Source organism: Galeopterus variegatus, unplaced genomic scaffold (genome assembly GCF_000696425.1).
Source record: "Galeopterus variegatus unplaced genomic scaffold, G_variegatus-3.0.2 Scaffold89, whole genome shotgun sequence".
In the NCBI taxonomy this organism is placed as follows: domain Eukaryota; kingdom Metazoa; phylum Chordata; class Mammalia; order Dermoptera; family Cynocephalidae; genus Galeopterus; species Galeopterus variegatus.
The window spans coordinates 1,056,223-1,070,449 of record NW_007726200.1 but is presented as its reverse complement, the minus strand read 5'-3'; the positions used below and the strand labels follow the sequence as shown (position 1 = coordinate 1,070,449).

The 14,227-nt window shown below is 34.6% G+C and overlaps 1 protein-coding gene across 1 annotated transcript in view; it reads right to left on the bottom strand.

Moving 5' to 3' along the window:
* Positions 1-14,227, bottom strand: part of CFTR (cystic fibrosis transmembrane conductance regulator (ATP-binding cassette sub-family C, member 7)) — a 189,001-nt gene that overhangs the window by 78,758 nt on the left and 96,016 nt on the right. Inside the window, exon 13 of the mRNA XM_008581074.1 lies at positions 1,790-1,884. Within this exon, the coding sequence (XP_008579296.1) occupies positions 1,790-1,884 (95 nt within the window). The remainder of the gene's footprint in view (positions 1-1,789; positions 1,885-14,227) is intronic.

Genomic DNA, 14,227 nt, shown 5'->3' with positions numbered 1-14,227 from the left:
GACCCGGTCGGCTGGGGGGAGCCGACCCCGGGGGCGGGAGCGCCGCCGCGCTTCCCAAGCGGCGCACTTATCCAGTGCGCCACCGGGCCGGCCCCCTTGGTACTTTTAAAAAAAGTAAATTGTATTCAATCAGCACATAATTAAGAGAAGAAATTTTAAAAAGGCAAAAAAAAAAAAAAAAAAAAAAAAAAATCAAGGCAAAATCTAAAAGAACCTTTACAGCGTAATTTGTTTTTGAAGACAACATAGAAGAACCAGATTTTTAAAAAATCCATCAAAATTTACCCTCAAGGTCCTTCTTCCCACGCATTCAATTCTTATTTCTTCTTTCCCAAATATCTATGACCACAGTTTCTCATTAAAAAAATGTATTCATCATTCAAAACTGGATGACATATTACACATTCTGATCAAAATAACAACAGGCAATCATTTTCAGAAGTACCTCAAACTGTGTGCATCTTACAATAAAACCAAATCTGAAACTGATAAATACAAACTCAATTCTGTTCAATGTCTTGAAGCCATATACTTAATATAGTTACTATATCTTATCTAAATTTGAAATGAAATGCTTAAGATAAGTCTTACTTTAGCTCACAGATAAATTCACTAACTGCCATTTATTTAGAAGCCATTATCTGATCTGTGAATTATTTCTATCTATTGATCTATATCACTCCACAGTGAAATCCCAAGACCAAGGCATGCTTTAATGTAAAGAGTCAAGAGGATCTGGTTTAAATTGTGACTCTACCATTTCTGTGTGGTTTGGGGCAAGTTAACATCTAACAGCCTCAATTATCTTATGATCTCTTCTATAAAGTAGGGAGAACAATTCTTTCTTTGCAGGGTTTTCGGGGATTGAGATCACACACACACACACACACACACACACACACACACACACACACACACACACACCCTAGTATAGTTCCAGGTAATTGCAGGTGCTCAGTGAGTGTGAGTTCCTTGTCTCAGCTTTTAGGAGCAGGAGACACTAAGAGAAAGAGGCCAAACAACAATGAGTCAATGTGATTATTGTTAAGAACTTTGGCAACACAGTGAGAAGAATTTTGCTCAAAAAGACTTGAGGAACATTTGGCATTCCATATCACCAATAATTTATTAAACTGAAAGTTACAGTTTAACCACAATGCTTTCTTCTTGACACAAATTAACTATATGTACTTCACTTTGAGGCTTCTAAATGTTTAGACCAAGATTGTTTCTACCAAGGGAACTCCTACCCCACAATGTTAGATGTGTGTGTTTTATTTATTTTTCTTTAAAGATTATAGACTTTAAGCCAAGTGACATCATTTGCCTTGATATTAATCTTATGAAAATTATTAATTATGTTGAGAAACTTGAAAATGTATGTTTATCTAAACCAAGAAGCATAAACAGAAGCCTAAAGCAGGTATATTCGTTGAGGGGGACTCTATAGGAGTGAGGGAGTGTATGATGGATCAAGAGAAATGTATGTCTTTTCATTCCTTGTACTTGTAGAATCCCAGAGCTTTGTGTTTGTAGCAAACCACACAATAAGGCAAACAAGTATACACACACCAAAATAAAGGCATACATTTTGAAAAAGCTATCATCTTTACCAAATCTGAATATTATATTATATTCTATAGTTCTTAAAGGTAATTCTCAACCCACTAGTCATGAAACCCCCAAAATATTTCAAATCCAGAAACAGAATGTAAAGCAATAGAGAATAATTTTTACATGCATCATATTTTTCAGCAAATTTTTGCTGGACCAACAATCAAATATTCACCTTGCTAAAGAAATTCTTGCTCGTTGACCCCCACTCAGTGTGATTCCACCTTCTCCAAGAATTGTATTGTCTTTCTCTGCAAACTTGGAGATATCCTATTATCAAAAATAGAAAATTAGAAAGGAACTTTCATTATGTTGGATCTGAATTTAAAAGGTACATTTTCTTTCAAACATAACCACATTTCACATTACTGCCTTAACCACAGTTGAAATTTTGAATATAGCATCTCAATTATTTCAAATGTAATTGCATTTAGTTACTCCAAAACAACATTGCTGAAATTTTAGAAGTAAATTTTTCTTTAATTTCTAAAATGTCATTCATGATCATCAAATAAGAATTGTAAAATATATGTACACAAGTACTTAAGGGCATGTAAATGTGCATACGCCCGTTACACAAACCCAAATGCTATTAACATACCAAAGTACACTTCCTTAAAATTTACATTCACTCTTTTAAAAGGAAATCTCCAAAAATGAGTAAACTTAATAAGAGAGACTAAAAGAACACTACACACACACACACACACACACACACACACACACACACACACAAAATATCTGAGCATCTCCCCTGGGCTGCTATGGATACAAGACAATTCCTTTCCAGACTTTTCCCACCCACTTTCCCAACCAACATAGCCTCTTCCTCATCCACCCTTCGCATCTTATTCCTGTGTCCTCTCCCCATCTACTCTGCCTCTCCTGTCACTTCCCTGACACATCTGACAACCTTTTTCCCAGTTAATAAATTTCTCTGTGCCATCACAATTCTAGGCATTGTAAAAGAAGGTTAGAATTTATAAGAAATAGTCCTTGACTCCTGGCATTTTAAGTCTAACTTAGAAGGTAAGCCATACTCCTGAAGAAAGCTAAATAACCCCCAATCATTTAATTAACCATTTTAAGATAGGTTATACGGTACACAATTAATTGGCAAATTAATTGTACAGCTAATAGAAGTATTTGTACAATAGCCAGAAAATGCTAGAGGCTTTCTGGAAGGGATGGGATTTGCCTCAGAGTTGAAGAGTGAGAAAACTTCAATAGGTAGTAACGTCTCCTGAAATAAAAAACAACTCCTCCCATTCCCATACATCTGTTCTTTTCTTTTGTTCCCACCTCCTGCTCTCTTCCTCTGCTAAAAATTCTCTCCCATACCATTCCTCCTTTTTCTTTCACAGTCCAAAACTAATCTGCCAACATTTTCTATATTTAAAGTGTCAAAATGGTTACTTCTGTTATTCATTTGTTTCTTTTATCTACCATATGAAATTAAATAGAACTTCATACACAAAACTCCAAACTCACAAAGCAGATAAACTAATAGGTCATCATTTGTATTACAAACTATTTGGTAGCTCCTACAGGCTGGAACCATGCTACCCACTGCCCCCAAGGAACTGTTGCTATCAACATTCCTGACGTAGGATGACCTAAGACCTGTGATTGAAAATACTGACATGTTGGAGGAGATACAGCAGGACTCAGTGGAGTTTGCTACTCAGGTGCTGGAAAATATAACAGAGAGAGGTCATTGAGACCCATATAGCATTCCATAGGGGCAATACCTCCTTCAGTGGTTATGAGACACATGAAACCAAATGCTTCATTTGCATACTAAGATCAAATGGAACAACATCAAATTCCTCCAAAGAGGACTGCAAACAGCATTTCATTTGGTCTTATCACTGTTCAAATGCTAACTTGAGGCTGGCTGAGGCAAAGGAGAAAATGTGTTAAGAAAATGAGGGATTAGGGGAAGGAATTGCTAGATAGTTTCTTGGTAGCATGTTGCTCTGTCCATTTCAATTATAACAACAAGCTACTCTGATTCCCTTTTATTGTCAGAGCAGTATTCATTTAGAGCACTTCTAATAGTATACTGTGCTTCAGTGCCTGGTCTTTTTAGCACTCTCAGTAGTTAAGCCATGGCCCACGTCCCTGGATGCCTGGGGAGATACCTGATGAGAGACAGGTTCCTACCATTCTGTCCTTCCTTGGCCCAGTTCCGAGGGAATGAGATTTCTCAGTGGGAAGCCTTCCCCCACACCCGGGAGACCTTCCAGGCTTTGCATGCTGGGAAAATGCCATGATGAACTGTACCAAAGTGTCCTTGCTCCCGAGTCACTGGTGAGTTGAAATTTGAATTATGTTTGCGATGCCCATTTTGAGAGCTATCGGATATCATATAAACTGTGCTTGTAGTGGTTGCTCAATAAGTAACAAAGCTAGAATACTGCATTGTATAATATGAGACCCAGAACTGGAACCCTGTTCTGTCAGGTTTATTGTGAAATCTCAGTCATTTAACAGCTCTGTGACTCGATTCCTCTAACCAAAACCTGGGTCAAATAATAGTTTGTGCTTCATAAAGAGTGCTTGCTAAGTATGAAAATTCACAAATTGGGCTTTATAAAGCAAGTCACTAATTACAAGCCAATGAAAGAAAATGTGACAACTTAAGTGAAATATTTATTTCAAAATAAAATTTAAACAAAATAGATAACATGAGTGGCAACATTACCCAGAAAGCAAAATAACCTGTTTTCTAGCTCTGTCTCCACTACCAAATGGACAAGTAGCTTTGGGAAAGTCTCTTCTGGGTCTCACTTTTCCATTCACAAAATGGGGATAATAGTATCTTCCTTTAACAGTTATAAAAACTTGAAGCAACTTAATATAAAGATACTGGTCTGTAATATACACTCAAACATTGGTGACTCGCAATTTATAACAAGATATTACCAATGATCTGTCTATGGATGTTTACCTGATGTGATAATATGTCCCATTCTCCCATTAGAGGAAAAGCACATAGCCTTTCTCAGCATGTTATTGTAAAGAATGTACAAGGGATGATGTGTGGAAAAAGTAACAGACTTAGAGTCAGAAGCCCTGGGTTCAAGTCACAGGCTTGCATGACCTTGCCAGACATACTGTTGTTGTTGAAATTGCTATGTATGTGGCCATGTGCTTTTAAACTAAAAGTCAGGATTCTTAAGGGTAAAGTAAGGTAGACATGATGTTCCCAGACAGGATATTGACTTCTTTCCTCACCTTCCAAACACCACCACTCTGGAGATAGCCAGTTAATTTTATTTAACAAAGCTAAATTGTGCTATGATGTTTTATTAATCTTATTACTTTATTATAAAAGAATCAAGGAAGCAGATGCAAGTTCTTTACCTTCTTTTTTTTGAAAAATTTATCTTGCTTTTAGGAGGACTGTGTAATAGCTGATTTCAGATTTCCACTAGAATATGTTTTCAGCAGTTAAAAAAAAACAAGAATATTTTCAATCCCCACACTTTTTGCTAATTGATTAACATAGTCCTGAATGAAAAATACCTAGTAAGATACATAAATATTTTAGTAATTAACGCCACAGTAAACTTTTTGATGAGTCAACATCAGAATACTATAAGAAAGTAGATCGATGAAAGCTGCCTTCAGGCAATTCTGTGCTTGAATTTATTTGTTCACGTTTATTTGTAGTATGGACTAGACCTGACTGGAAGTGTAAGATTTCGTATTTCATATATAGATCTGTTAGATACTATGTGATATTTCCCGCCATTTGCTACCTCCTCAGAGAAAAAACTCCCAATAATATTACACATAAACCTCTGCGCTTTTGTAATTTTATTTCTACGAGATATACTCTCGTGAATGAGATGGCTAGGTCAATGGTATGTTTTTTCTTTACTTTTAAAAGATACTGCCGGATTCCTTTACAAAACAACTGAAAAGAATCAAATTTCCATCACCAAGTTTTGAGAGTACCCTTTTCCTCACAATAAATACCAACACACAATTTAATTTTTGCCAATTCACCATTTTAATTTGTGTTTTCCTTCATATCAATGAAATTTTCAATATTTTAAAGATTTACTGGCCATGTGGATTTGCTCTTCTGTGAAATGCCTATTTTTAATGAATTTTGTATTCTTATCAATTGATTTTTCTTGTATGTAATAGATATTAACAAACTTTTCTGCTGCATATGTTAAAAACATTTTTCCTTTCCTGTTTTTCTTTCCACTATGAATATATCATCTACCATATGCAAAATTTAAATTTTTCATGAAATCATTATATCTATTTAGAGTTCCTATATTAGTTAAGAAGTACTACCTAACTTTCATTTTAAACATGTAGTATTTAAAATTTTCTTTTCAAATATTTACACTCTTTTTTAATTAAAAAATTTATTCGGGTATAATTTATGTTTATGTATGGTGTGAGATCAGAATCAAACCTTATTTTCTTTAATTGTATCACAGGCATGATTTACTAAATGAATAATTTTCCACTGGATTTATATATCATCTGTCATATATCATGTTCTCATATTTACTAAGATCTATTTCTTGGTTCTCTGGTTCTTCTGATCCATTTTATATTCCTGTGTTAATATCCTATTGGGGTTTTGGTGCTCTGCTTTTTTAATGGCTTTAAGAATGGTTTAATATCTGACAAAGCATAATTCTTATCTATAACTTTCTTGTTCACTTTCGTTATTCAGTCTTCCATATAATAATATTAACAACAATAATATAAATACAAATAAAAATAGCTAACATATATTGAGAGCTTACTACTTGTCATGCACTATTTTAAGCACATCTTTATGAAAAAAATGAATATCATTCCAAAGATAACACAGCTAATAGATGATGGAGCCAGAATTCCAATCAAGGCAATTTGTCTACAAGCAATCTTAACTACTTTTGATATTTAACTTAAAATATAAAATTTAAGTTCAGTTTAACAAAATTCCAAAAATAACCTCATTGGGATGTATTTGTAATTTTATTAAAGGTACATATATTTGGACAGAGTTCACATTTTTAAGATGCTAAATTTTATTAAAAATCATGATCTATCTTTCCATTGATTCAGATCTTGTTTGAGATGCTTCAGTAAGAGTTCTGATTTTTCATTTATGACCTGTAAAATTTCCTGTTAGATTTATCTCTTATAAATGTTTATGGTTTGCTACTATTGTGAAATGGATAGTTATCAGTTTTCCTTTTTAATTTCTAGTGATTATTGCTAGTATAGAGGAAACCTAATTATGTTTATATGTTTATCTATTATCCAGCAACATGCTTAGTCAGACATTTTCAATAGAAACTTTGGTGAACTATGGCTTCTTGATAAGCAGCTAAGCAACTGTAAAAAAATGTTTGAATGGGAGAAGGAAGAGGGATACTAGAAGGGTTTATATATTTATACTAAAAATTTTAACAGAATTTTAGATACCTTCATTAGTAGAACTTAAAAAATATTTGGTTGTTTGATTGTGTTTAATTTAACTTAATAGGAGAGATCTTCAGAATTACTTTAAAAAGATCTAAATTGATAGGAAATTAAAGATGTTTCAAGCATTAGAAATTATCACAGTTTCTATCCAAAATACTAATTACAATGATTTGGCTATATACACATAAACACTTGAACATATATACATATATGTGTGTACACATATATACATATGCATATGTATGTACATACATACACGTGTGTAGTGCATATACATATATGTACACATGCATGCATTCATAGAGCTTGGTTCCCATCATCCACTATTACGGTGCTAAGTTTGACAGAGTATACTGCATAAATATAAGGGGATGATTGTTGTCTTTCTGAACTAGGTTGTCACTTCTTATCTTATCAAAAAAGCAAAACATGTGGAAGATATGGAATTCATAAGAATTTAGCTGTTCCACTTTCCAAAGATTTTTCCTCTCTAATCTTATTAGATAATACAATAATAGCATCAAGAATACTTATCATAAATCATAACTTTAACAAATAGGAAAGCCAATTTTTTTCTCAGTTGATAAACCACAGCTTAGTTGAAAAATAATTTTTTTTTTCCTTTTTTGTCTTTTTTCGTGTCCGGCAACGGATCGCAACCCTCAGTGTCGCGCCTGTACCGGACCGGGACCGGCAACGGGATCGCAACCCTCAGTGTCGCGCCCGCACCTCGCTCAGCCAGTGAGCCGGAACCAGTCTGTATGTGGGATCCGAACCCTGGGTGGGAGGGCCACCGCGCTCCCAAGCGGCACACTGTAGCAGTGCGCCACCGGGCCGGCCCTGAAAAATAATTTTAAAGATAGCAAATTCTGTTATCCACTTTACTAAATGATTTAAGTTGTTAATTCATTCAAACTGCTCACGTCACACCACTGCTCCAAACCAAACACAAAACAAAAAAATATTTGATTCATGTGAACTCCAGAATAATGTCCAAACTTTAAAAAATGGCATACAAGACTTTTCCCAGCTTACTTCTGTAGCTTTACCTCCTGGCACTCTTTTATACCCACTTACCCTTTAACCACACTGAAGTTTTATAGTTCTCCCAACTTACTGCACTTTTCATCATTCTGTGCTTTTGCATCTCCTGTTCCCTCTATCTGGAATGCCTGTCTCCTATTTCTTTATCTGACAAACTCCTTCAATATCAATAAAAATTTAATTTCTTCTGTAAAGTCTCCCGCAACTTCTCAGACAAGTCATGCCTTTCTGTTCCTATGTATCATCCATTTTCTTCTCGTACGTTTATATATCTCTACCCACAGAGAGAATTGTGATTTGATCTATGCTTTGGAAGCCAGGGCAAGTTAAAATATTGTAGGCATATATGTTCCAAGCAGTGAGCGAAGTATTTTAGATAACACAGAGATGATTAGGATATAGCCTCTAAATTCAAGAGCTTACAACCTACTGCAGGTATAGAAGACAACTTAATGAAGGAGCTGGTTTCGAGCTGAGCTTTTCCTTCATGTGTAGGAGATCCGTTGTGTGTTCCTCTGCCCAACCCTACTGATCCTGGCCCTCATTTGTCCTTATGGCCAGCTTAAGACACTGGGATGCCTCACCAGAGGACAGTCGCTAAGCCTAAGTAATAAATAAAGTTAAATAATAAAATTACTGTCATTTAAAAAGTAGATACCTTGAGAATAAACCAATAGATGAATGAAATAGAATAAATATTCAATATGCAAACCAATGAATTAACTGGAACCTAGAAGAATGGTGCTAGAATGACAACTTGTAGAGAAAGAAGGGACTATTCAAAAAATTATCTTGGAGCTGGCCAGTTAGTTCAGTTGGTTAGAGCATGGTGCTGACAACACCAAGGTCTGCGGTTCAATCCCTGTACCAGCAGCAAACAAAACAAACAAACAAAAAAACACATTATCTTGGGACAAATGGTTTTCCACATGGAAAACAATAAAATTTGATCCCTAACTCACCCATATACAAAAATTATTCTGATTTGTAGTCTTTAAAGTAAAAAATAAACTTTAAAACTATTGAGAATATAAAAGAATGTATTTACGATTTGTGTTAGAAAGGATGTTTAAAGAGAAAACACAAAAGGACAAATCATAAAAGAAAATATAGATAAAATTGATTACATTAAAATTAAAGACTCTACAACAAAAGACAACACACTAGAGAATGGTAATACAGTGTTCATCCAGGTTCTCCAAATTGCAGATGGCAAAATGGTATTAAATGTACAAGAATTTTACTGGAGTAAATGCTTGTGCAAAAGAAAAAAGGGAGGGATGCAGGGAAGATTGTGATACCTCATTGCAAACCTGATCCTCAAGTGAAGTTCCTAGAAAAGGACAGAAGACTGGATGAAAGAATGTTGGATCTACTATGCAGTCTGACGAAGGTTTGGCAAAGCCATCTGGTAGTCTGGGAGCCAAAAATCAGCTAATAAAGAAGTCTCATGTCTCCCCAAAATAAATATGCTTTAAATATCCCTGCTGTAGTTATTCATTCATGTATAAGGAGTAGTCACAAGGCAAAGTCAGTGAAGGACTTCAATGCACAGAAACTGGGGACCTCGCTCTTTTGATTATGTCCCCAGTAGCAATGGTCCGTAAGGCACATCTCATGGCCACCACAATAACTTACCGAAAAAAAAAGCAAAGGATATGAAATCAGAGTGGTTAATAAACATGAAAATATGTATAATATCACAAGTGACTAAGTAGCTGCAAATCAGAACAACAGAGACACAGCAATAGAGATTCTGAATTACAAGTCAGAAAGACAAAAATCGAAGTTTCTATCAAGACCTTTCAAAGATGTGAAGAAATGTGAACTTTCATAAATGGCTGGTGGGACTGTAAGTTGGAATAGTTGCTTTAAAGTGCAATTTGGCAACATCTAGTAAAAATTTAAACATGTGTATATATATCCTACAATCCTGCAATTCAACTGCCAAATATATACACAAGAAAAACTCTTGCATATGTGCAAAGGAGAAATATTCAGAGATTTTCATTGCAGTATTGAATAAAATCCTGAAACAACCTAAATGTTCATCAGTAGCAGAATGAATAAATAAAATGTGACTCGTTGTAAATACAACACAACAGTTAAAAAAGAATGAAATAGATTTCTATATATCAGCAGCATAGCTAGATCTCAAAAAGGTAATAGTAGCTAAGAAAGCAAATTGAAGAATGATGTGCACAAATGATACCATTAATGTAAATTTTAAAGCCACACAAACAAAACTAAATATTGTTTATGGATGACCATTTGTACGTACGGATATAAATTCATGTAAAAGGATTAGAAAAGTACATACACATTCATAATAGTGACTGCCTGAGGCTTGAGGTTTTGGGAAAGAACGATGGTAAGAAGGATAGGGTGAAAAGTTCTACTCAGAATTTGTCTAGGTCCCTAACACTACAGTTAAAAAGGGATATTGTCATATGAAAGTTTCTGGTCTAGAATAGACACTAGTGATACCTTTAAATAATAGAAAAATAAGAGATTCCTGCATCTGAAAAGATATGATGTTCTGAGCCAATGTATCTGGCATCCTTTTTATGAACTGAAACCATTTAAGAAGAGAAATGTATACCTTCAGATAACTTACACAATATCTCAGAGATCTCAATATGAAGTTGCTGGGATTGAAATGAAACAAAATAGTGGGGGTAGAATGAGGAGAATTGTGATTAAGCTCATTGTTTTAAAACCAAATACATTAGTAATATCAATATCCTACTACTAATGTGAGTAACTGTTCTGATTACCTAGTTTAGTGTTCATTTGTAGGCTTCTTTATTAGTGTTTGGCTTTTTCTATTTGATTTAACATAAAACACTTTGTTTTGTATGCACTGTTAAACATTTATCTTTGCTGATTACTAAGAGCTCTCAAATCTGTAATGTATTTATCTTGAGGGTGTTGGTTTTCAGCCTTCACAGTAGATTTTCCTTTCTGTGAAAGTTATAATATAGAGAAAAAAAAAGTTATACCACTTGGTGCTATCATGAGATTTAAAAAAAAAAAAAAAAAAGCAGCATAAGAGCATGTACTGCTTAGAGAAGCCTTCCACACAGAGCTATTTCTCTTTGCTTGCACTGCAACTTCCCTTGAGTTCTCTTGGAGTTATCCACAAAGATCACTGGGAGAAATCATTCATTGGAATTAAGATGCTGGGCATAATTTGACTTCTTACATAAAAATTAACTACTTACATAAAAACCCTTCATCTTAAATCATCTATAAACTTTTTAATATTGTGATCAATTAATTTTCTTATTGAAAGAGACCCTGAACCTTTCTTTCAAACCATCCTCCACTCCCACTTCAACTTTTAATAATTTTCTTAGCACAGCTTATCTACAGATAAAATCAAATATCTGAATCATTAGTTCTTAACATGTAGTCCTTGGACCAATTATCGCCTAGGGAATTTATTTAAAAATGCACTATTCTTAATCAGGAGAATTTGGACCAGGCCCAGGAATCTGAATTTAAACTGTGATTATTCAGCCTACTAGTGTTTGAGCTAGACACTTGTTTTCATCTAGACACTTGTTTTCTTGGCTGACTGACATTACAACATGCTAGTCAGAAAGGCAAACATCAACTTCAAAGAATTCTGTGCATACAATACATTGGGTCTGTTTGAGATTGTAAAGCACTTGAAAATACTTAGATAAAGAGTACTAGAGAGGGTCAAAGTAATATAACAAGTGTACAATAAAGATTAACTTATTTTATTATTAAGGAGTGTATAAAATACCCAATAAAATGTATGCACTTTTCCTGTAAATGTTTACCATTTTACTTTTTTTATGTAGCAACTAAACTTCATCATCCTAACATTATTCAACTGGACCAAATAAACCAGAAGTTATTAAGGAGGAATTGCTAATATAAAGCTCATTAACTCTGACTTGAACATATAACAGGGCAATGATATGAGGTATTACTATATCGAAAGAGAGAGACCTTTAAAGAAAGAGTGGAGTGTTACATTGAACGGTTCTGTGTAATTTTGCAATATTTACTGAGTACATTTGAGCTTCCTGTAACTTTATAGATAGGAAAATACCATAAACCTTGTTTTATGGCTGGCTTATCACTCTTTAGAACAACCTTGACAACATAGATGCCTGTGGTAAGGGAGGAGGGTGAAAGCTTGGATTAAGGGAACATGAACTTTAGATGTAATGCCATTCAATAAAGCATGTCATTAATCATTGAGTGGTTAATGCCACTGTTATTAATATTTAATAATTACTAATCACTTGTACTTTATGCACAAGAAAAATGGGCAAGAGGGAAGGGAGAGAAAAAAGTGTTGGGGAAGCAGAGGGAACAGATGGGGAGAAGAAAGGAAGGGACAGGTAGAGAGTATGGGAGACTGAGAGGGAGCCCAGTGAGTACTGAAAACAGAGGGAAAGAATGAATGAAACATTTCTGCACATAGCTATTATAAATGTGAGTATTTATCTGAGAGAGCTGCACATTAAGAGAGGTGAACCTCTACAGCAGGAAATAGACACCAATGAATTCATAAGTTAAAATTGGGGTTCTGCTCATTAGATGAGAAAATTTATTGACCTAAGTCAAACTTGAATACAAATAGCTGTATATAGAAATATTGGCTAAAGATTAATCCCTGCTAGAAAGCATGAGAAGTGAGAACTTTTGATCAACTTGAAAAACATAAAAGATTTTCCTTCACTGATAGCTACTGACCAAATTTATAGCAGAAAACTCAAATTCCAATACAATTTTTACTGGACACAACAGAAGAACAAAAAGTGCCAATATAATGGATGTTATAATGCCTTTTTTGTCACTAATATTAAACTCTATAATATTCAGTTATATATATATGAAATTGTGAGTATATAACTTTGTTAGTATCTCTATGCCTCTTTGGTGTTTATTTCTGTAAGTGTGTAGGTCTATATTTGTATTTAAAAATTAATATCATGCATTTTTAAAAGAAGACTTGTACACTAAGGCATTTTGGGTAAGTGTCCTCAAGGAAGTTAGAAAAGATACCTGAAACAAAGAATCTTATTTATCATATTCTTACTCTACATTAGACTAACAGATTTCTGGACTCAAGATTTTAGAATCTCTCAACTGACCCTTAAAAATATAGCTTTTGAAAGCTCTCTAGATGATTTTAGTTCAATTGGTGTAAGAATGGGCATCTAGGAGCTGCTAATTCCTTAACTATCGCCTCTTGGTCTGCCCACCCAAAATGCTGGGGCAAATCTAATCCCTGAAAAAGAACTTTTTCTCAGTACTTCATTGATACATCACTGTGTTATCTTGAACTTGGTTCTGCTCTAGATTTCCTAATATGTTTTCCAGGTCCCTAGTAACTAAATCTCTTGTTTCGTTATTTCAGTTCCTCAGGAGATGGGCTTCATACTTCCCAGCCATTGCCTCTGAAGTTCCTGTCATGATCCTTATTTTCCCAAGAGCTGACTTTGGACCATGAGTTGCTCATCCTCCCCTAGCAAGCTTCCTCTCCTGTGCTGACTGCCCATCTCCTTGGACTTCCACACTTTACATTTGAGTTTATAAGGCATGAAGAAAAGAAAAGATTCTGCTCCAAGGATGGAAGAAAAGGAAAGAATGGGAGAAGATGTAGAAAGAAATTTTCTGACATTTTAATTTCAAGTATGTTAGAATAGATGGTTTCCCCAAGATACATTCATTTATGATTATGGTAGCTTGAAAGTATTATTTACATGAAAATAACTATCCTGCAAATATTTATCAAAACTATGTCATGGAATTCTCAATACCATTAGTTCACTAATCTTTGTTATCAGAATCTCCCTCACATATGGCAAATTTATAGTCTTTTTTTTTTTTTTTTAAAGATGACCAGTAAGGGGATCTTAACCCTTGATTTGGTGTTGTCAGCACCATGCTCACCCAGTGAGCTAACCAGCCATCCCTATATTGGATCCAAACCCGCGGCCTTGGTGTTATCGGCACCACACTCTCCTGAGTGAGCCATGGGCCAGCCCCAAATTTATAGTCTTGATGGTTTAATAATACTATTGCAACAATGGTGAAATTAACTAGCATGAAGTTTTATCTTAAAGTCAACGAT